General features: G+C 44.1%; 1 protein-coding gene across 1 annotated transcript; it reads left to right on the top strand.

Moving 5' to 3' along the window:
• Nucleotides 1-904: 904 nt before the first annotated feature.
• Nucleotides 905-23565, top strand: RBM34 (RNA binding motif protein 34). Its single transcript, XM_056113650.1, has 11 exons — nucleotides 905-1026; nucleotides 1134-1308; nucleotides 1650-1783; nucleotides 4027-4258; nucleotides 11254-11313; nucleotides 14633-14676; nucleotides 16553-16636; nucleotides 16790-16853; nucleotides 19458-19497; nucleotides 19700-19818; nucleotides 22905-23565. The coding sequence occupies exons 1-11, from the start codon at nucleotides 974-976 to the stop codon at nucleotides 23181-23183; spliced, it is 1284 nt and encodes a 427-aa protein (XP_055969625.1). The 5' UTR covers nucleotides 905-973; the 3' UTR covers nucleotides 23184-23565.
• The last annotated feature ends 108 nt before the right edge of the window (nucleotides 23566-23673 follow it).

The following is a 23673-nucleotide window of genomic DNA, read 5'->3' as shown; positions in this document are numbered from 1 at the left end:
TATTAGGCATTCTTATACATCTTCACATAGATTAATTTGCTTGATTCTGAATATAGGAATACTTCTGACTGATAGGTTTGTCTAAAAAAATGTTCAAGATTTTTTCTTTAACGCTTGAAACCATTACCAGCAGCAGCAGCTTCTTCCCCCCCCCCCCCTTTCTTTTCTTCCTTTTTTTGTCCTAATTGAACTTTTGTGGTCTCATACTCTTAGTGCACTCTACTCCATTACACATTGAAATCACATGGACATTGTTAAACAGTGTTCAATCATAATACTCCTTCCTTAAGGACTCCTAATTTAATTGATCTGGGATACTAAATTTTGTTATTACTTGGTTTGGGGGCACAACTAGCATTGCTCAGGGATCCAGGGACCCTGTGCGGCACTGGGGATTAAACTAAGGCTGACTGCGAGCAAGACAAGAGCTTTAGCAATGGTACTATTTCTCTGACCCAAGTCCACTGGCCTTTGGGTTTTGTTGTTGTTGGGGCCACACAACGTTTAGGGGCTGCTCCGGAACTATATGAGATACTGTGGATGAAACTAGTGTTGCCGGCAGTAATTCGCTAATGTTACTTTCATACCTGTAATCTCAATTTCCTAACAACCCTTCCTCCCTTCCTATCCAAGAAATCCAAGGATAGTGGGGTCATGTTTTTCCTCTGCTCTGATTGACAACCATCTCCCAGCCTGACTGTTCCTTATTCACACTTTAATGCTTTAAGACTTCGGCAGCACATACACTAAAATAAAAAGACTCCAGCGGTCCCAAAATGAAAGTTCTTTCAGTGGGACAAACTAGTGCCTGAGCCAAACCAGGATTCAAACCTGCCAATCAAGTGGTTTTAGTTTCTCTGAGCATGGGGGGAGGAGTCTAGTGGCGGAAGGGGCAGGGCTTTGAGAGCGGAAGTAGCCGTGACCCGGAAGCGCGGACTCACGTGTTGCGGCTCTCTGTAGCCTGGGAACTAGAATGGTTTTAGAAGGGAAGAACAAACGGAAGAAAAAGAAAACCCCCCAGAAGTGGTGAGTGGCGCGTAGCTGTCTACCGGGGCAAAGGTGCGCATTGGCGATCTCGGCGGGTAACCGGTGGGGCGTGGCGTGGTGACGCGGTATGTGGCTTGGTTATCTAGGGAGAACCCGGAGGATGGCATTCCAGGGAATCTCGCCGGGGCCTATGTGGTTGGACAAGTCTCCGACAGTTTATTCCTCGGCAAGTCTTCCTCCAGATGCAGCACAGGTCGGCTGGCGTCCCTCTTCAGCTCTTGTGAGCCGCAGTTTCAGCCCCTTTACGTGCCGGTGCCTAAAGTAAGTCAGAGAAATTTGTTCTGAATAGATGATTTATTTTGTCTGGGGGCGCCATTCGGTTGGTACTCTGGGAACCTTATGTGGTGCTGTGCTCTAACCCTGGCCTCCTGCAAGCAAAGATTTCGCTCCCACCTGCTTGAAGTATCTCTCCGCCCGAAATAGATTGAGTTTAAAACTAGCGGTGTGTTTGCAGGCTAAGAATTCTAAAGTGGGAAAGATGGGATTAATTGTAAGTGATCTTATATGACTGAATATACCAGTGGAGGGGAAAGTCTCCAATTTAGGAAGGCTGCTAAATTAAAAACTGGTGAGGTTTCAAATACTACTACAAACTTTTCAAGGAAAATACCAACAAAAGGAAACAGGATGAGAAGAAAGAAAATACATCCCCAAATAAAAAACCACGGTTGCAGAAACATACTGAAAAAATGAACGTGAAGAAATGTTCTGATGCAGAGAAAAAATTGGCGAACAGGTTGGTAAAAGTCTATTAGTTGATGATTATGTTATAGTAGATGGCGAAGCGGGTTTTTTTTTGTTTTTTTTTTTGGTATGGGGAACTTGAACCCCAGGAGGGTACAAGAAAAATATGCCCTTTACCATCATATCTTTGGCCATCATATTTACCATCATATCTACCATCGTATCTTTGGCCCCTTAAATTCTAATTGCAGGAGGAGGAGGAGATTATGACAGGAATTGGCTGCTCTGTTGTTCCTAGTAGTAGCTATTCCTGGCTTTGTTTCTTGGGCTACTCCAGGTGGTTCTCAGGAAACTATATGCTGGGCAAGGTATGGAACCTAGTTCCAAGTCAGCTGCATTCAAAGCATATGTCTGTTTCTCTAGAGCCCCAGAAATTGGTATTTGGTGAGTGGAGGATTTGGCTTTCACACCAAGGTGCTGTTTTTGGCTCTGTGCTTAGGAGTGACCCCCGTTGGTGCAGAAGGACCATATGTGGTGCTGGAGATCTAACCCCAGCCCACTGCATTTCAGACAAGTGCCTTAACCCCTGCACTATCTCTATCTCTGCAGCCCCAAAGTCTCATTTTAAAAAAATAAATCTAACATCGTAACCATTCTACAGCATGTGTCCCTGTTTGTTACCATTCCTTCAATCCTTTACTTCAGGATTTCTGAAAAAGGATATGGTGTACTCTCATTCTTTTCTTTATTTTTTTCTGTGTACTTGACAAACTGAGAAAGCTTGTTGCATTTGCTTTGGTTTGATTCTTTGGGTTTTTGGGCCACAACCCATGCTGCTCAGTGGCTATGCCTGGCTTTGCTCAGGATTGACTCCTGGGGATGCTTGGGGAACTGTTTATGGTGCCAGGGATTCCAAATAGTAAATCTACTAAATAAGTCACATTTATGATTTTACCTCTGTTCTCCCTTCTTAGGGACTGATGACCTGCGTCAGTATGTTGAAGTACATGCTTTGCATGTAGAAGGCCTAGGTTTGATCTCTGGCACCACATTGTCTTCCAAATACCCCAGAAGTGAAGTAGCCAGTCACTGAGCACTGCAGAGTGGTGTGGCCCAAAAAACCATTCTTCCTGTTACCGAAGGTCCCAGCCCAGATGTTTTGAACTGCTACTCAGATTTGACTCACACATGTGCATTAATATTTTTTACTGTGTTTGCCATTTTAGGATATTAACATTGACAGTCTGTCCTCTTAATATTCCAGAATTATTGTTAAGTAGGAAAGCTGGATTTTCTTATTGGCCAGATTGATTTTGAAAACTTTTTTTGCATATTAACCTTTATAGACAACCTTCTATACTTCTAGAATTCTATAGCCAAGAATAAAACTATACATTGTTATTACAAATTAAACATCTGGGCATTTTAATGAACCAGTTTTTGTTTGATGACTTCTCTTTGATCTCCTATTAACTAGTACTTTAAATAGCACTGTCCTTCCATTGTTCATTGATTTGCTTGAATGGGCACCAGTAACATCTCCATTGTGAGACTTGTTACTGTTTTTGGCATATCAAATATGCCACTGGGAGCTTGCCAGGCTGTGCTGTGTGGGCAGAATACTCTTGGTAACTTTCCGGGCTCTCCGAGAAGGACGAAGGAATTGAACCCAGGTCGGCTGAGAGCAAGGCAAACAGACACCCTACCCGCTATGCTATCACTCCAGCCAGCAGTTTAAATATACCCTTAAAATTTGAACTGACGGGGTTGGAGTGATAGCACAGCAGGTAGGGTGTTTGCCTTGCATGCAGCCAACCCAGGTTCGAATCCCAGCATCCCATATGGTCCCCGGAGCACCGCCAAGAGTAACTCCTGAGTGCAGAGTAACCTCTGAGCATCGCCGGGTGTGACCTAAAAAGCAAAAAAAAAAAAAAATTTGAACTGACAGTGGAGTGTGGTTAAAGTGCTGCCTTGCTGAACCCAGTTTGATTGCTGGTACTATATATCTTCCCCTAAGCATTACAGGTGTGGCCTCAAAATAAAATAAACCTTTTTTTTATTCTTTTTTTTATGAACTACTATTTCTAAAGATTTATTTGATTTTTTTTTAAGTTTTCTAAAGATATATTTGATTTTTTAAAATAATGTTTTAAGATTTTGGGTTTTAAAATTGGGTTTTCATGAATGGTAAATTTATATTTGGAAGGTAAAATTAGGAGAGAAATAGTTCTGGTCAATATTTTGCTCAATACTGGACCTGATTTTCCTCTGTATATTTTATTTTGTCTTAAAAAGAGAAAATGCTCTAGCAAGTGCTGATTTAGAAGAAGAATTTAACCAGAAAAGGGGACAAAAAAGGAAAACTTCTCAATCTGCTACTATAGTAGCAGATAAAAATGTACTTGACAATGTAGATCACACAGTTGTAAATCAAAGAAAGAAGATTCAAATCAACCAAGAAGAGGAGAGATTAAAGAATGAGAGAACAATTTTTGTTGGGAATTTACCTGTCACATATACTAAAAAGGTGAGTCTGTGGACTGTATTGCAAAAATTTAGAGAATTTAATTCATGACTCTAGTTACATGAGTAAATTTTGTTACTGATTCATTCTTTTTTCTTTTTTTTAATTTTATGTTCATAAAGTTGTTCGCAATAATTGATTACATTTAATATTTCAACACCAATCCCACCACAATTCCACCTTCCCACCACCATTATTTTGAATTTTCCCACCACCACTCAAGCCTGCCCCCTAGGCAGATGCTAGATAATTTATATTGTATTGCTTGTTACAAAAAGCATGAGGTGTTGTGCCACCACTTTCGCTGCCGCATGCTCCTGGAATTCTAAAATTTTAAATATTTGGGGCCCAGAGAAATCTCAGCAGCATGCTGCTCAGTTCTGAGATTTCATTTGTGAGTGTCTCTGGATCACGACTGTTTGTGCGCTTAAATGGCACCTGGAGGCAATTTGCGGGTGTCACAGCCAGGACCCGATAGGGGCTGGAGTTGGGAAGGAGTGGCCATTCCATAATCCCTTGAGGCCTGGAGTTTGCAGTTCAGGGTTTTTTCCATTGGGTTCTGGAAGTTTGCGGCCACCAGGATTCATAGAGGGCAGGTAGAAGGATGACCCCTGCACCCATCGGAGGCTCCCCAGTGAAATTGGCCTCGCACAAGGTCTGGAGGTCTCTGCAGTGAGCTGCTCAGTGAGATTCAGTTGTGAGTCCTACTGGTTTATTCTTTACTGAATAATCGAATATAGATAAATCATTAATACACAACTTCATTATAAATAACTACATACATTGTCCTAGAAATTAATTCTAGTATCCACCTTCTTCTTTCCATTCTTATATTCTCTGCCCTAATTCTGAATTTTGCTAATTTTATTTTAACCATGCAGATGGCCTCCTGTCTGGGTTTGTGTTCCTTCAGACTTATTTCCTATTACATGCCTCTAGAACACACTCTTGTGTAAAGGGGTATTTTATCTCCACCGCTCTGTCCCTGAAACTAGTTTGTAGTATATGCGCAGTAAATACTTGAGGTTTTTTTTAATTAAATTTGGTTTTTTTGTCACGCGCAGCATTGCTAAGGCTTATTTCAGGCTCAGTGCTTAGAGATCACTCCTGGTGGGCTTGGAAGATCCTACGGGGTCTCAGGAATCAAACTTGGGACAGCCGCATGCAAAGAAAGCACCCGACCTGCTGGCTCTGGCCACAGTAAATGCTTGTTTAAATGAATGAATTGAGTTTCTTCCTTTATCTGATCTTCACTAATCCCCAAACATGCTATTCATGTGATATTCCTGCTGTTGGTGATGCCTAGAGTCAAAATTCTTCTCATTTGGGGCTAGAGCGATAGCACAGTGGGTAAGCCATTTGCTTTGCACGTGACCGACCTGGGTTCGATTCCCAGCATCTCATATGGTTACCCCAAGCACTGCCAGCAGTAATTCCTGAGTGCATGAGCCAGGAGTAACCCCTGTGCAATACCGGGTATGACCCAAAAAAAAAAACAAAAATTCTTCCCATCTTTTCATGAAAATTTTATTCCTTAGAGACAAAAATACCAAAAGTACCAAAACAAGTACCAAACAATACCAAAATTTTCAGCAGATTGTGTCTTGGTGAGGTCCGTCTTGAGACGGTGGAGTCAGGCTGGGGGTATGGTGGGCAATTTTGGGTTGTGGAAGCAAGCGGCTGCTGTGGGCGCTGCTTCGGTAAGCACAGGCCAACCTGCCCCTCTCCAATTCACCCCAGTCTGTTCAGCCATTCATTGTTCCGAGATTAACTGTGGCTTTTGGTCTCTTTTGAGAGTTATCTATGGGTCTCTGAAATAACAGCAATAAATGAGCTTGTGTAGCTGAGCCGGTGGTTTGTGCGCATAACTCCCATATACCTAACTTTTGGCCGTTTAATTTCTTGGTAAACTTGGTCCCAAGTTGTTGGGGTCCGGCCAAGGGCACAGTGGCAATTTTGGGGTATCAGGAAGCAGGAAGTCACCATCAGGCTGCTGATGCACTCATCCCGCAATTACAGGTAGCATCATACCCCTGCCATCTTACCTTTTGTTTCAGTATTTGATTTGTGATGTTTTGCAAAACTAGGAAATGTCATTTTACTTCATAGCACAGCTTTAGTTATTTATCTTTCAGTTGAAGGAAGTATTTGGTGTGTTACTCAGCCAAGAAATTATTTTTGTGTTAGAATTGCTTATGGTAACATGATTGTTATAACTGTAGCTCAGTCTTCTCATCTCGAGCTAGTTGTAAGAATATGGGGCCCAGAGATAGCACAGCGGTTCAGGCACTTGACTTCCATGAAGCTCACCCCAACACCCTATATGGTTCCCCATCACCACCAGGAATGATTCCTGAGAACAGAGCCAGGAGTAATCCCTGAGCTTTGCTGAGTATGGCCCCAAACCATACTAAGAACAAAGAACGTTACTCACACATGTGCTCACCAGAGATCATACTTCCTTGGCTGGGGTGGGCAACAACTGGCAGTACTCAGGGTTTACTCATGGTTCTGTGCTCACAGGTCACTCTTCTGGATCACGTGGGATATTAGGGATTGACTGGAATTATCTGCATTCTAGGCAAGCACTTTACCCCCTATACTCACTCTCTGGTCTCTAGAGATTCCACTTCCTTTCTAGAGATTCCACTTCCTTGCCTTGTTGCTTGCGATCTCTTCTGTTTTTGCTCTCACCCGGGGTCACACCTTCTGGGATCACAGATAGAATTGGTGCTGGATCAGACTGTTTGGGGAGGGGCAGTGGAGTGTTGTTGTTTTGGGATTTTCAGCTGGGCTCAGGGCTTATACCTGACTCTGTGCTCAGGGATCACACCCAGGGACCATATTGGGTGCTGGGGATTGAACTTGGGTTGGGATTGTGGGTTTTGTGACTGAAATCTCCAGGGTTTCTCAGACTTGGGATGGGCTACCTCCCCCTACTTCCCAATACTTGGGTTGGGTCCCTATTCAAGACACCCACGTTGTATTATTGCTCCAATCCAGATCATGTTCTGTTGGCACATATCAGACTACAGGAATTTGAATGTGTGGCCATGCGCTTTTGCAAAGCAGGCTAAGTCTCTTCACTATTCCTGTGGTCTTCCACCTCATGTTTCTAATGCTGGACCACTGTGGTATTTCTAATAGCTTATTAAATTCATTTCTGGTTTCACCCAGTGGGAAGAGATTAGAGAATCCCTGAATCCTTGATAGATCATCTTAGTTTGCAATTGGCATAGATATTAGAAGATTACAGAACAAAAATGTATACCTTCTGGTTACTAACATGAACCTATATCATATTTTATTTTACTGTAAGTTTTTGACTTTTTTTTTTAAATGTAGGAGTACTGCTGTTTATTCAGCCATTGATCAAGCTGATTGAATTGGGGACGAACTCCACATTATTCTTTTTTAAAATTTTATTTAATTGAATATCTATGAGAGAACCCATTACAAAGCTGTACATAATTGCGTTTCAGTCATACAGTGATTCATTTCCCACCTCCACCAGTGTACATTTCCCACCACCAATGTCCCCTGTTTCCTACCACCATCCCCCCAACATCCTACTTTCCTTCTGCTCTTATGGAAAGACATAATCTTTCTTTTTTTTTTTTTTTTAATTTTTATTTTATTTATTTTATTTTTTTTTTTATTTTTATTTATTTATTGAATCACCGTGGGAAAGGTTACAAAGCTTTCAGGTTTATGTCTCAGTCATGCAAATATCAAACACATTTCCCTTTACCAATACTTATTTTTTCCCATGAAGAACCCCAATAAAACCCCACCCCCCACCCCTCCCCGTCCCTGTGAGGCAGATGAATTCTAGTTAACACTCTATCCGCTTTGATTAGATTGTTTCAATAAAAGATTCACCACTATTATTTAGAGTTTACCCCCCCCCCGCCAAATCAGACATGCTGAAAAAGCATTGTGAAGTGATTTGCTTTCTACAGCTGGGTTCAAGAATTAAATGTTGGTTTTGGATTTCTGCTATTTTACCTATTGACCCTGGAAGTATTTCTACTGAAAGTCAGATAGTTAAGAAATTGGTTTCTGTGTTCTGGAGTCGTGGCCGTGCTGGAGAGCCGCTCGTGGGGGGCAACTGGTGGCCTCGGTAGGGCGTGAAGGGCGGAGTGAAACGCCCCCCTTCCCATGAGGTTTTAGTCGCCCCCACACTCCCGGCTCATACCTGCTGTCCACAAGGCACCCATGTGGCCGCCATCTTTCTTTCCAGAGAGGAGAGGGCGAATGGGGCAACACCCTTTCCCCTCCGGCAGACTTGATGGGCTGGATCAACGCATAGTCCGTTCACTTTTCTGCTCCAAGCTGCTGGGTTCTGCATTAAGTCCTTGTGCTTCTGGGGCCATGGCCGTGCTGGAGAGCCGCTCGTGGGGGGCGACTGGTGACCTCGGTAGGGCGTGAAGGACGGACCGGAACGCCCCCCGACCCATGAGGCTTTAGTCGCCCCCACTCCCCCGGCCCACACCTGCTGTCCACAAGGCTCCCATGTGGCCGCCATCTTTCTTTCCAGAGAGGAGAGGGCGAATGGGGCAACACCCTTTCCCCTCCGGCAGACTTGATGGCCTGGATCAATGCATAGTCCGTTCACTTTTCTGCTCCAAGCTGCTGGGTTCTGCATTAAGTCCTTGTGCTTCTGGGGCCGTGGCTATGCTGGAGAGCCGCTCGTGGGGGGTGACTGGTGACCTCGGTAGGGCGTGAAGGACGGACCAGAACGCCCCCCTTCCCATGAGGTTTTAGTCGCCCCCACACCCCCGGCTCATATCTGCTGTCCACAAGGCTCCCATGTGGCCGCCATCTTTCTTTCCAGAGGGAGGAGGGCGGAAGGGAGCAACACCCTTTCCCCTCCGGGCAGAAATGATTGCCTGGATTAACGCATAGTCCTTTCACTTTTCTGCTCCAAGCTGCTGGGTTCTGCATTAAGCCCTTGTGCTTCTGGGGCTGTGGCCGTGCTGGAGAGCCGCTCGTGGGGGGCAACTGGTGACCTCGGTAGGGTGTGAAGGACGGACCGGAACGCCCCCCTTCCCATGAGGTTTTAGTCGCCCCCACACCCCCGGCTCATACCTGCTGTCCACAAGGCTCCCATGCGGCCGCCATCCTTCTTTCCAGAGAAGAGAGGGCGAATGGGGCAACACCCTTTCCCCTCCGGCAGACTTGATGGCCTGGATTAACGCATAGTCCTTTCACTTTTCTGCTCTAAGCTGCTGGGTTCTGCATTAAGTCCTTGTGTTTCTGGGGCTGTGGCCGTGCTCCAAACTTAACTCTGACTTTCAGGGAGAAAGATTGGGTGGTTTACTTCTCATTGATCACTTTGTATATAGAGAGATGTCGCGCGGCCACGTAAGCGGCCGCGCGGTTTTGAGAAAAAGTCCTCGTTCCCGCATACTCGAGCTGTGTTTGTAGAGGCTTCTGGTCACCGGGGTTCCATCTGGGGGAGGCGGGATGCGGCACCTACTCCATCTGGAACTTGCGGGTGAACTCGGCTCTTTTTGGAACCTGTTTTTTCTTTTTTTTTTTCCTCCGGGATCCCGCACCCTCCATGTGTTCTTTCTCTTATGCTTAAGGCTTCAAAGATGGCGCTCGACATAATCTTTCTTATGGGAGGTACTTTCCTTCTGCTCTCTCCTTTTCCTTTTATGCATTATAGTTTGCAATGCAGGTGCAAAGAGATAATGGTGTTTGTTCAGGGCATTTGGTATTTTTATCGGGACAGTAAGGCTGGAGTAGCTTTCCAATTGGATGGTCTCTTTGGGGTGTTTAAGTGACTGCTGAAGCTTCCAGAAGTACGGGGAGGTCAGGGGAGGTAGCCCATCCCAAACCCAAGAAAGCCTGGAGATTTCAGTCTCAAAACCCGCATACCCGAATTTTCAGCAGATTATATCTTGGTGAGGTCTGCCCTGAGACAGTGGAGTCAGACTGGGGGTATGGCAGCAATTTTGGATTGTGGGAGCAAGCGGCTGCCAGGGGTGCTGCTTGGGTGGGCACCAGACTAACCTGCCCCTCTCCACTTACCCCGGTTTTTCAGGCATGCATGGGTCCAGGATTAACTGCGGCTTTTGATCCTTTGGAGATTTGTTTATGAGTCTGAAGCAAGGCTGGTAGTAGAGCTTACATGGTGGCGCTGGACTTGGTTTGTGGGGGTGACTACCAGTGCTTCCAGGAGTATTGGGAAGTAGGGGGAGGTAGCCCATCCCAAGTCTGAGAAACCCTGATTTCAGTCAGCCCTGGGGAATGGCAGCGATTTTGGATTATGGAAGCTAGCAGCTACTGGCGCCTCTGCTTGGGTGGACACCAGACTAACCCACCCCTCTCCATTTACCCTGGTCTGTTCAGCCGAGCACGGGTCCAAGATTAACTACAGCTTTTGATCTCTTTTGAAATTTATTTAGGGGTCTCTGAAGCAAGGCCAATAAATGAGCTTGTATAGCTGAGCCTGAGGTGGTTTGTGGGTGTGGCTCACAAACTTAAAATTTAAAACTTTAAAAATTTAAACTTTTTGGAGGGTGGTCACACGGCAATGCACAGGGGTTACTCCTGGCTCTTCACACAGGAAAGACTCCTGGCGGTTCTCAGGGGATATATGGGATGCTGGAAATCGAACCCATGTCAGCCGCATGCAAGGCAAACGCCCTACCCACTGTGCTATCGCTCCAGCCCCCAAAATTTAAACTTTTGACTGTTTAAATTCTTGGTAAACTTGGCCCCAAGTTGTTGGGTCTGGCCAGAGGCACAGCGGCAATTTTGGGGTATCAGGAAGCCTGATACCAACAGGCTGCTGATACACTTACTCCGAGGGTACAGGTTGACCTGCTAGTGGCATCATACCCCCCAAGTTTTTGACTTTTTACTGGATGCTTAACCTATGTTTTCCAAAACGTTCTTAAACTCAGCAATAAAAGATAATCAGTTTTATTTTTTAGCACATTATCTCATGTTCTAAAAATAGACTAAAATGTTTGTTTTTCTTTTAGAAGCTGAAGTCACTTTTTAAAGAGTATGGACAAATAGAATCTGTACGATTTCGTTCTCTGGTATGTGTTCTCCTTCAAATTCACATATGAAAACTTACTGCATTTAAGACAGACTTCTTTTGTGGAATTAGGGAGATGAGGAGCACTTGACTTTAACCTTTTGAATAAAGGGTTAAATCTAGCTCAAGGTAAGAGTTGATTTTACTCTCTGGTGACTCTTGGATTTCATTAAATAATTAATTTACTTGGTAAAATTATATCATTGGTTGGGGTCAGAGAGGTACAGGAGGTAAGGCACTTACTTTCCATTTGGCCGATGCAAATTTGAATCCCCGACTCCACATTTGGTCCCTGAGCAAAGAGATGACTCCTGAGCACAAGAGTCAGAAATAGCCCCTGAACAACTGGATGTTGCCCAAAACAAGCAATAAAAGATCTTTGATTACTAAAGCCAGCACTGTTTTATTTACTTATTTTTAATTTTTAATTTATTTTTTTTTTATTTTTATTTTTTGGTTTTTGGGTCACGCCCCGCAATGCACAGGGGTTACTCCTTGCTCTGCACTCAGGAATTACCCCTGGCGGTGCTCAGGGGACCATATGGGATGCTGGGAATTGAACCCGGGTTGGCCGTGAGCAAGGCAAATGCCCTACCCGCTGTGCTATTGCTCCAGTCCCAGGCCAGGACTGTTGTAGAGCCTGTGAATGAGTGACTTATTTGCTGTATTAGTTGGAAATGTTCATACTTGAGGCCGGACAATAGTACAGTGGGTTGTTTGTCTTGTAGACTACTTCCCTAGGTTTGAACCCTGGCACCCCATATGGTTCCCCAAGCTCCCCAGGAATGATTGATTCTTGAGCATAGAGCCAGGAGTAAACCTGAGTGTGGTACCACTAGGTGTGGCCCAAAAAACAAATAGTACTTACCAAAGACATTCAATATGTGACTACTATAAATAGTACTTATGCTCAGAGAATAAACAAAGAGTTAAGGAAAATTAATTAAAAACTTTATAAACGTGTAAATGGTATCTAATTTCACCAACTAAACATTCTAGGTCAATTATCGGCGTTCCTTGGAGCATAAAATAATCACTTTTGTATCTTTAGAGACATATAATGCATATATATGAGCACATAGGAAATGTTACTCTGTTCCCCACACCAAGAGTGAGGATCACTTGATTCTGCTCAGGGGACCATGTGAGGTATTCTGGGCTGGAACCCAGGTTGGCCCTGTGCAAGGCAAGTGCCCTGCCTAGTGTACTATTCATTCTCTTATCTCTTACTTATAACTACCCTTTCCCAAGTGATTCTCTAAAATGGAGGTTTTCAACCTTGACATCATGAGTATTTTTTGTGTGTGTGCTAGATAACTTTTTTATTCTTGGAGGAGGCCCTGAATATCATAGGATGCTTGTGGTTGCATTCCTGGCCTCTGCCTGCTGGATCCTGGTAGTCTTCCCCACCCCGACTGTAACAATCAAAACTCGCTGTAGCCATTGCTGTGTGCCTGTTTCCAGAAGGCAAAATCTGCTGCTTCTCTAAAAGTTCAGATTTCCTAAGATTTTCACAGCCTTGTTTCCATCATATCGTGCTTGCTTTTCATATTTTCCACACACTTTGTCCATCCTACCCATTTCTCACATATGACATCCACTTTGCTGCCTTGCCAGTACCACAGGTTCAGCGTCTGACTGTGCTTCACTCCAGCCTTTGTTGCATACTGATTTGTTATTCCATTCCCCACACCAAGAAGGGAGGGTCACTTTCGGGGCTGCTCAGGGGACCATGTGAGGTATTCTGGGATGGCATATTATTTGATGCCACGTAGACTGCACTTCCTGGACTCCATTCTTGGCTCATGCAATCTATTGCTAGCCTGTTGTTATACCTGCCTGTTTTCATTGTGGTTTCTTCCCCAGTCTTTCTTTTTCTATTGTTTCACCTGAGTTTTTGTTACTCTTTTTTTTGTTTGTTTTTTAAATTATTTGTTGTTACTCTTACCTCTACTATTATCTTCCTATCTTCTGTCTTCTTCTGTGTGCATGCATGCATGTGTACATGAGTGTGTGTGTGTGTGTGTGTGTCCCCATATCTGGTGTATTAGGGCCATTCCTGCTAGTGCTCAGTGTGTGTCTCTGTGTATGTATATGTGTCTGTGTGTCTGTGCTTGAGACATTCCTGGTAGTGCTCATTGTGTGGGGGTAGGCTGGGGGGATACGGGGGTGCACCTAATAGTGTTCAGAAGCCACTAGCAGCAGTGTTCAGGGGACCATGCAGTTCTGGAGATTGGCCCTGGGTCTCCCACTTGCAGAACTTGCCTCCTGCCCTCTGAAGTCTCTCCAGCTGTTACTAAGACATTTTGAATAACATGTTCACATTTGGATGTGTTGCTTTATTTCTTTGGTTCATTTTGTTGAAACAGTTTTCCTTAGGGGACAGTGTGTTTACTTGTTCATCACTGGCAGATTTTGTCAGTAGCGTTAGAACAATTGTTTTCTGATTCAGTATTACCTAAACTAGAACAATGTTCTTTCTATTCTTTTTTTTTTCTTTTTGGGTCATACTGGGTGATGCACAGGTGTTACTCCTGGCTCTGCACTCAGGAATTACTCCTGGCGGTGTTCAGGGGACCATATGGGATGCTGGGATTTGAACCTGGGTTGGCTGAGTGCAAGGAAAACACCATACCCACTGTGCTATTGCTCCAGCCCTGATGTTCTTTCTATTCTAAAGTAGAGGGACCAGAATGATAGTACAGTGAGTAGCACATTTTTGCCTTGCATGTGGCCAGCATGGGTTCAATCCCAGGCATCCCATATGGTCCCCTGAGCACCACCGGAAGTAATTCCTTAGTGCAGAGCCAGGAGTAACCCATGAGCGTTGCTGGATGTGACCACCCAAACCAAAAGTAAATAGAATAGAGGTTGAGGATAAGATCAGTGATAGAGCACTTGTCTAAGTGAGGCCTTGGGAGTTCAGTCTCCAGCACTGAAAAAAAGTTTTCTCTAGAATGTTTCAGACATGCATTGGGGTTAGATATTTAAAATTCAATTAATTAATGTTTAAATGATTGACACCTGTATCACCTGTTGTCCCATTGTTCATCGATTTGTTTGAGCGGGCACCAGTAACGTCTCCAATTGTCCTAGCCCTGAGATTTTAGCAACCTCTCCTTACTCGTCTTTCCCAATACTGCCAACACTGCGGTATTGGAGGATCTTTCAGGGTCAGGGGAATGAGGCCTGTTTTTACTGTTTTTGGCATATCAAATAGGCCCTGGGTAGCTTGCCAGGCCCTGCTGTGAGGGCAGGATACCCTCGGTTGATACATTATTTCAAATAATGAATGATTTTTTTTTTTAATCTCTTAAAAGATTCCAGCAGAGGGTACGATGTCCAAAAAGTTGGCAGCAATAAAGTAAGTTTATTTATTGGCTTTTCTTTATCTCTGGCTTTTCCATCTCTCTGCTCTTTCCCTTCGTTATTATTGGCATGGTGTGCTGCTGATGAGGGAATTATGCACACACTTGGCTTGGTTGCCTGCACATTTTCAGGTTGGTGCTCGCTGGATGTCAGTGCAACAGCTTGTGGTACCTGATTCAATAATTTTTATTTTGTCATTAACATAAATTAGAAACTCAAAGTACTATAATAGAACTTACTAGAAAATTCTCCCTTAGAAATGTTAAGAAGGTTTAGTGAGGCTGCTGTTTGGAAGAGAATAAGAAATGTTTCTGCTCAAATCTTGTAGTCTGTTAGAAATACTGATTTTTGTTAATTCCAGGACACACTTTTCACTTGTGTGTGTAGGGCGGGGGTGTTGATTCACACCCACCATTTCTCAGTGACTACTTCTAGCTCTGTGCTTGGTAGTCCCTCCTGATGCTACTCAAAGGATCGTGCAGTACCAGGATTGAGCCTGCTTCTCCTGTATGCCAAGCAGGAACTCCTGCCCACTGAGTCTATTACCAAGCTGTCTTCTACAGAGCAGAATTTTGGCTCTCATTTCAGCAGTGCTGTTTGGTGATCTGGTTGGGTACTGGCCTTAAGGATGCTGACCTTTTCACTATTCATTATTCACTCAGCTACACATACTTGTGTGGTTTGTACTTTACAAGAAAAATCAGGGCCTGGGAGATAACCCAGAAGACATGCTTTGCATATCGAAGTCTGTATCTCTAAGCACATTGCTGGTAGTAGTGCCTTCCTCTCCCAGCACACTTGGTATGACACATTCACATACATAAACACACACGTTTCGTGGAGAGATTAGGTTTTCTCTCATGCCTTTGAGCTGTAAGATTATACCGTTTCTGCATTTGCCCTCTCAGTGATGAGTAGTAAAACATAGTATAGGCTTGAGAGATGACCCAAAGGACTAGAGTGCGTTCTTTGTATAAGAGAACCCTGGATTCAAATCTTCCACACTAGTGTTCCTTGAGCACTGCCAGGAGTAGCTCCAGGAACTCCAGTTAAAGCCCCAAAGCAAAACAGACAAAAAAGGCATAAGCTGCATGTTTCCAGTACTGTCTATTGAGTTATTCTTTAATATTAAGGATTAAAAAAGATGATATTCTGGACTCAGAGTGATAGTCCGGTAGTACAGACTTTATCTGTGAGTACTTGAATTGTTTCAAGGTACTAAGGTTTTAGAGGGGAAAACCTTTTCTTCCATGTATGTGACTGACCCAGGTTCGATCTTCAGCATCCCTTGTGGTGCCCTGAGTCCACCAAAAGTGATTCCTGAGCACAGAGCCAGGAGTAACCCCTGAGCACCACCAACTGTGGCCCCAGAACAAATAAAAAATGAAACTTCTTCCAGTAATTCTATTTTATTTCTTTACTTGGTTTTAGGTAATACCCCATTGTGCTCAAAGCTTGCTCTTGGCCCTCAGCTCAAGGGTCATTCCTGGTAGTGCTTGGGGTACCATATGCAGTGCTGGGGATCCAACTTTAAGGCAGGAACCTTCTGTACCATCTCTCTGATCTTAAGAATTATTATCACTTGTGTTGATTGGGTATAAAAGCAAGCTTAGGGCTAGTGCAGTAGCACAGTAGGTAGGGCGTTTGCCTTGCACGCGGTCGACCCGGGTTCGACTCCCAGCATCCCATATGGTCTCTTGAACACTGCCAGGCATAATTCCTAAGTGCATGAACCAGGAATAACCCCTGTGGATTGCCGGGTGTGACACCCCCACACACACAAAAAAAAGGGAAAAGAAAGCAAACTTGATTTGGTTATTCTAAGATTAACCTATTTTTACACACTGTCTTCTTCCCTTTTTCGAGCATAGGCGTAAAATTCATCCTGATCAGAAAAATATCCATGCTTATGTTGTATTTAAGGATGAGAGTTCTGCTGCAAAAGCATTGAAAAGGTAATTTTCTTTTTGATGTCTCAACAGGATTATTTTATTTAAATATGCGTAAGTAAGCATTTCACTCCTTGGTTTCACCTGAGAGAAACATTATGGTAAATCTGAGCTTATTTTTAAGAGCCGTTTTTCTTTTCCTTCATATTTATAAAACAGGAATGGAGCCCAAATTGCAGATGGATTTCGTATCAGAGTTGATTTAGCATCTGAGACCTCATCTGTGAGTACTGTTTGAATTGTTTCAAGGTACTAAGGTTTTAGAGGGGAAAACCTTTTCTTCTGTGTGGAGAGACGTGAAATCAGTGATCAGTTTGAAGGAAAACAGCTTTTGCTTACTGTGTTCAGGAGTGTACGTCAGCCTCAAGAATGGCCTTCCAGGGCCAGAGATCAGTGGATAAAGTGTTTGCCTTGCACACAGGCGTCATGAGTTTGACCTCTAGCACCGCATGTGGTCCCATTATGTCTGCTCTTCATTCCCCAGCAACTGCACCAGAAGTGATTATAGTTTACAGAGCTCCAAGTAAGCCCTGAGCATTGCTGGGCATGACTCCAAAATGAAACAGAAAAAAGAATGTGATCTTCTACTCTCTATGAGTTGAATGATCACAGAGAATTAGGCTGGAAGATAGATTAGAGATTATTGGGGCACTGCTCTATTTTATTTTATTTTTGTTGTTGTTTGTTTGTTTTGTTTTTTGGGTCACACCTGGCGATGCCCAGGGGTTACTCCTGACTCTTCACTCAAGAATTATTCCTGGCGGTGCACGGGTACCATATGGGATGCTGGGAATCGAACCCAGGTCGGCCACGTACAAGGCAAACGCCGTACCTGTTGTGCTATCACTCCAGCCGCCAATGCTCTATTTTATAGTCTGAGGACAAGAAAGTTAAATTAGTGCCTTTGCTGCTGTGGTCAATACCTCAGTGGTCATTTTCCTGGAGAGCTTGAGAACCCGTTGTTAACAGTATTGTAAACCACAGAATCTCAATCAATAGAAATGTTAAAAATAAAATGTCAAATTATTCATCAATGGGGCTGGAGCACAGTGGGGTAGGGCATTTGCCTTGCACATGGCTGACCCGGGTTCAATTCCCAGCATCCCATATGATCCCCCTCAGTGCAGGGCCAGGAGTAACCCCTGTGCATTGCCAGGTGTGACCCAAGAAGCAAAATAAATAAATAAATAAGTTATTTATCAAATGTTTTTTGAGCCCCTATGCATTATCAAGCTAATATATAGTTTGAATTTTCTGGTACTTCACACTAAAGCTGAATAACAGCAAATGGGCTAGTCAGGGCACTGCTTTGTGATAATACTGTCATAATATGCCCAGGATGCGTTGTCATCTCTGGAATGATGCTCTTAGGGAGGTGCCAGCAAGAAGGGACAGGGACTAACGAGATGATGCAGTAGGCAGGACACTTGGCTTGCACGTAGCCAACCCAGCTTTCATCCCTGGCATCCTGTAAGAGTCCCCAAGCACTGCCAGGTGTGTGTCTCTTGAATGCAGAGCCAGGAGAAGCTCTGAGGTTTGCCTGGTTCCAAAACCAAAATCAGGACAACCCCCACCGAAAAAAAACCAGGAGGGACAGTGGAGGGTTGCTCGGAGGGTAGATATTAGGGCAAACGTGCAGGATAAGTCTGAGAGCTAGGGAGATAACTTCATGGTCGGTGCACATGATGGGTGTGCTGGATGCCCAGCTTTGGTCCCTGGCACCCCATGGTCCAAAAGCACCCAAGCTAGCATGCCAGGAATACCCTCTGAATATTGCCAGTGTAGCCTCCATCACAAAAAAAAAAATAGAAGAAAAGAAATAAAGGAGCGTGTGTCTGTGACTTGAGTAAAACAGCTCTTAGAAAAGAGGAGGGAAGATTTTGCTTCCTGAAGAACAAAACTTGAAACGCTGCTCCTGGGAGAATGTGATGAGAGATAAGCAGGAATCGTTGCTGTTAGAGAACTGGAGGCCAAATCACAAAGCCCTTGGGCTTCCGTGATGAGTGTGGGTTTTGTCCAGGCGCGTCTTTACAAGCTTCAGTGATGTGACCAGACATGCATGTGACAGACCCTTCCACATTGAATAAAGCGTGGGTTGGGAGAACTCCCAGCAACACGCGGAGGCCATTTCTGTCAGTGTCACAGCGACTTGCCTGAGAAGTGACCGAGCCTCAGCAGCAGCCCTGGCTCCGTTTGTGGACCAATATAGCAAACTGCCCCAGGGGCCAAATCCACTTGCTGCCCACTGTGGTTAAGGAAGCTGGATTGACTCTGATCGTACCTACAAGTAATGTCGTGTTGCACTGTAACATGTGTCACCAAAGTGAGGTGTTGCAGTAGAAACTGTGTGGCCTGCAAAGCTTCAGATCTTTGCTGTTTGGTACCACTCCTGATGCAGAACAAGTTTGCTGCCACTTCTGTCACCTGTCTTTCTTGAGCAGCCCTGTGGTACTCCAGTGATGAGAAGAACCCCTCCCTTCTGGGGTGCTTTTTTCATTCTGGTGGGGAGTGAGTGAGAAGGAAAAAGCAAACAAGAAGCTGGCATGTGGGGCCAGAGTGATAGCACAGCGGGTAGGGTGTTTGCCTTGCACGCGGCTGACCCGAGTTCGAGTCCCAGGATCCCATATGGTCCCCGGAGCACTGCCAGGAGTAATTCCTGAGTGCATGAGCCAGGAGTAACCCCTGTGCATTGCTGGGTGTGACCCTAACACCAAGCAAACAAATATGTAAATAAAAACAAGAAGCTGCCATGTGGTTGGGCGAGGGAAAGAGAACAGGATTTAGTTTCTACTCTAGTGAGTGATAATAAATGTTCTTTGTATTTCAGAGGGACAAGAGATCAGTGTTTGTGGGGAATCTCCCGTACAGTAAGTTTCTTTCAACCAAGTACTTCTCATTAAACTAATGGGGAAATACCAACTGCATAATAAGAAAACTTTAGTGTTTAAAAAGCACAGAGTGTAACCTGACTGATTTTCATAGACATCTGCTGCACTCGTTATCTTATTAAAACTCCCCGACTTTCTGAGCCTTTCCAAGTCCTTATTTCGCTCTTGAATTTGTTTGTAGAAGTCGAAGAGTCTGTGGTTGAGAAGCACTTTTTGGATTGTGGCAGCATTGTGGCCGTAAGAATTGTGAGAGACAAAGTCACAGGAGTCGGCAGAGGCTTTGGCTATGTCCTCTTTGAGGTAATGCACTCATGGCCTTGTGAATGCACTGAAAGAATTGGTCACTGCTGTCTCATCATTGAGACTTAACTATCATTTGCACCCTCAAATTTGGGGCTGGAGAGAGTTCAGTGTACTGGGATGTACACATTGCTCTGGTCCCTCATTGTTAATTTGGGTAGGAAGGTGGTGGAGTAGGGCCTATCCCTGGAAATGTTTGGGTCCTACCACCTGTCAGTCATGGGACCAAATTGTGCCGGGGATGAAACCCAAGAAATGCAAAGTATGCATCGCAGCCCTTTGAATTCTCCCTGTCCCTTCCTGTGACTTTTTTTTTTTTATAGCTGTACTTATAACATTTGCAGTCTTATGTGTGTTTTCTTATATGAACATCTTCCATTCAAAGCTAAAATACACATCATACAGGTCTTTGCTAATCTTTCTCAAAAACTGGATATTTGTAATGTTCTTTTTTTCCCTGCTTATAGAAGTGGTTATACTTTTTTTATTCTAATGTTTTCCTATATGTTTTTAAATTTTTCATTATGCTAGAAATGTGACGTTTCAAATTTCTGTTTATTAGGTATTAATTTTATTAATTTTTTAATTTTTGAGTGACATCCATTTGGGGCTTAGGAACTACTCTCTTGCTCTGTGCTTGGGGATTACTCCTAGTGATGCGATAGGAACAATATGTTGCCAAGGATCAGATTTGGGCATCCTGCTGCAAAGCATGTACTGTGGCTTGTGGAGCTATCTCTCTGGCCCCACTTTACTTTTTTTTTTTAATTATTTTTAAAAATGGGGATGTCAGAGATAATATAGTAGGTAAGGCTCATACCTTGCATGCAGATGACCCGGGTTCTGTCCCTGGCATCCCATATAGCCTCTTCTGCCAGAAGTGATCTCTTAGCACAGTTGAGTGTAGCTCAAAAAAACCCAAAAAGTAAAAAATTGGAGGTTGTGGAACCATATCTTGCAGTGCTCAGAGCCTGTTACTGGCTGGGAGATCAGATGCAGTGTTGGAGATTAGACTAGAACCTGCAGCCCACAAGGCAAGCACCTTATCCCTATAGTATCTTAGACCCCTGTTCTTAATTTATTGGGGGCCACCTAAGGGTTCTTGGAGGCCCCACCAGCGATTCATGGACAACCAGATCAGTGGTTCAGTGCAAAGGCCTGAGGATGTGGTGCCACTCTGTCCCTCAGTGCCCAGATAACAGCCACCTCAACAATGCGGGGGGACTCCCAACTCAGAGCCTGCAATACACGGGGCTACCAGGCTGCACCCAGTTATCCTCAAGGACCATGTGGTGCCAAGAATTGAATCCAGATTGGACACTTCCTGAACATGCACTCTAACCACTGTGCTATCCCTCAGCCCCTATTTTTATGTGAATTTTGTTATAGTAGTGTTAATATTTATGCTTTTGGTATAGGTTTTTGTTTCGTATTTTGGTTTTGGGGTCACACCCAGTGATGTTCAGGATGTAATTGTGGCTCTGCACTTCAGTGAGACCCAGGGAACCATTTGGGATCCTATGGATCCAGGTCTGCTGCAGGCAAGGAAAGTACCCCACCCACTGTACTATTGCTCTGGCTCCTGCTTTTGGTATAGAAAGAAAATTTTGTACCTCTACCACCACCAGTGTTCACAAAACCATCCACCGTGGACTTTATTAATGTGATCCTCCTTAAGAGTCTTGTTTTGTTTTGTTTTGGGGGCCACACCCTGTGGTGCGCTAGGGCTTATTCTTCATTCTATGTTCAGGGGTCACTTCTGACAGTGCTGGGGGACCACAGGAGATGCCGAGACTCAAAACCTGGGTCAGAGATGTACCAGGCAAGTGCTCTGGGGCTGGAGTGATAGCACAGCGGGTAGGGCATTTGCCTTGCACGTGGCTGGCCCAGGTTCGAGTCCCAGCATCCCATATGGTCCACCGAGCACCGCCAGGAGTAATTTTTTTTTTTTTTTTTTTTTGCTTTTTGGGTGATACCCGGCAATGCACAGGGGTTACTCCTGGCTCTGCGCTCAGGAATTACCCCTGGCAGTGCTCGGGGGACCATATGGGATGCTGGGAATCGAACCCAGGTCAGCCGCTTGCAAGGCAAACGCCCTACCCACTGTGCTATTGTTCCAGCCCCGCCAGGAGTAATTCTTGAGTGCAGAGCCAGGAGTAACCCCTGTGCATTACCAGGTGTGACGCAAAAAGCAAAAAAAAAAAAAAAAAAAGGCAAGTGCTCTATCCTGCTGTTCTGTCTCTCCAGCCCCAATCATTTTTCAGACTCTTGATATGGGGGCTGAAGAGTAGGGAGCTTTTCTTGCACACAGTCAACCCAGGTTTGATCCCCAGCAATGCATATGGTCCACCAAGCTCTGCCAGTCATGATCTCTGAGCATAAAGCCAGAAGCAAGCCCTGAGCACTACTGGGTATGACCTATAAAACAAAACAAAAACTTGATATGTACCTATGAGTTTTATAAAAGGGCTGACCTACCTTCTGTCTCACCATTACTGTATTATAGCTGTGTCAGTGTTTCTTTTCCCAGTTTCTTTTCTGTTACTTGATAAGTTTGTTAAATCCTTTAACCGACAGCTCCTGAATGTTAAGGGATATTGGGTGGTTTTGTATTTAAATAAAAGCATAATAGAATTTGGTATTTAATCAGAATCCTGCAGCGTGTTCAGTCCTGCATTTCAGACTATAACAGGAAGTTTCTGGTTCTCAATTCACCTACTACGGCAGGCTGCTGGCAGAAAATCTTAAGGGAGTGACATATAAAATATTGCCTGTGAGAGATTCTGTTAGTCGAAACCTCATTTTACAGTGTGGAAAATAAAGCCTATTGGATTGTGATTTTTCTGATTATTTGCCAAGTAGCTTAGTGTGCTTCCTGGGGAAACACTCTAGGACATGACTGAAACAGAACTATGAGCATGGCTACCGAAACGCTTAGACTTGAACTTGAGCTTCTTTATGGAAATCGGATGCGGTTGGGAGGGTTGTATGCAAGCTTGGAAATTGCTGATTCACCGAGTTGGCTGGTTTTTTTTTTCGCACAGATGTGTCTCTGGTGGACATTAACACATTAATCTTTATTGCAGAATACAGATGCTGTGCACCTTGCTTTGAAATTAAATAATTCTGAACTGATGGGAAGAAAACTCAGAGTCATGCGTTCTGTTAATAAGGAAAAAGCAAAAGAAAGTTCACATCACCATTTGAAAAATGTCAGTAAGCCTAAGCAAAGTTTGAATTTTACTTCAAAAGATGTCGGACATCCTAAAGGATTGTTTGTTGGAGAGAAGGCTATTCCTACTAAGAAGAAAAAGAAAGGACAGAATAAAAGTGGACAAACTAAGAAACGGTCAAAACAGAAGTAGCAGTCAGAGCTGTTCATCCCATTGCATATTGGTGATGAAGTTGTTGTAAAGCCTTACGTAGATTTTTCAGAAACATGGATGATGTCTGTAAAACCTGCAAATTTTTAATTGTACCTTTGCCTTTGGAGCATTAGATGTACTCGGATTCATCACTGGATTGTCACAACTCAGTGACGTTTTGCCTTTTTATCCATGTGGACTGGCATTGGATCAAGCTGAATGCCACTGAGTTACACAGCAGCAACTTGTTGGAGGGCTCACAAGAAACCAATATTAGAAAACTGTAGGCTTTTTCCACTCTGGAGGGTTCATGTTCTTTCTTGAACCGTGCATCACTGTCTCTTTTCTCTCACATTTCTCTAAATAAATTTCTTTAAAACTACCCTGTGGGTCAGAGTGATAATGCAAGTAGTAGCGTGTTTCCCTTGCCAACTACCGACCTGGGTTCAATCCCCACCACAACACATGGCCCCCAAGCACCTCCAAGAGA

This window comes from Sorex fumeus, unplaced genomic scaffold (genome assembly GCF_029834395.1).
Source record: "Sorex fumeus unplaced genomic scaffold, SorFum_2.1 ptg000021l, whole genome shotgun sequence".
In the NCBI taxonomy this organism is placed as follows: Eukaryota; Metazoa; Chordata; class Mammalia; order Eulipotyphla; family Soricidae; genus Sorex; species Sorex fumeus.
This window is presented reverse-complemented; position numbering and strand designations above follow the sequence as displayed.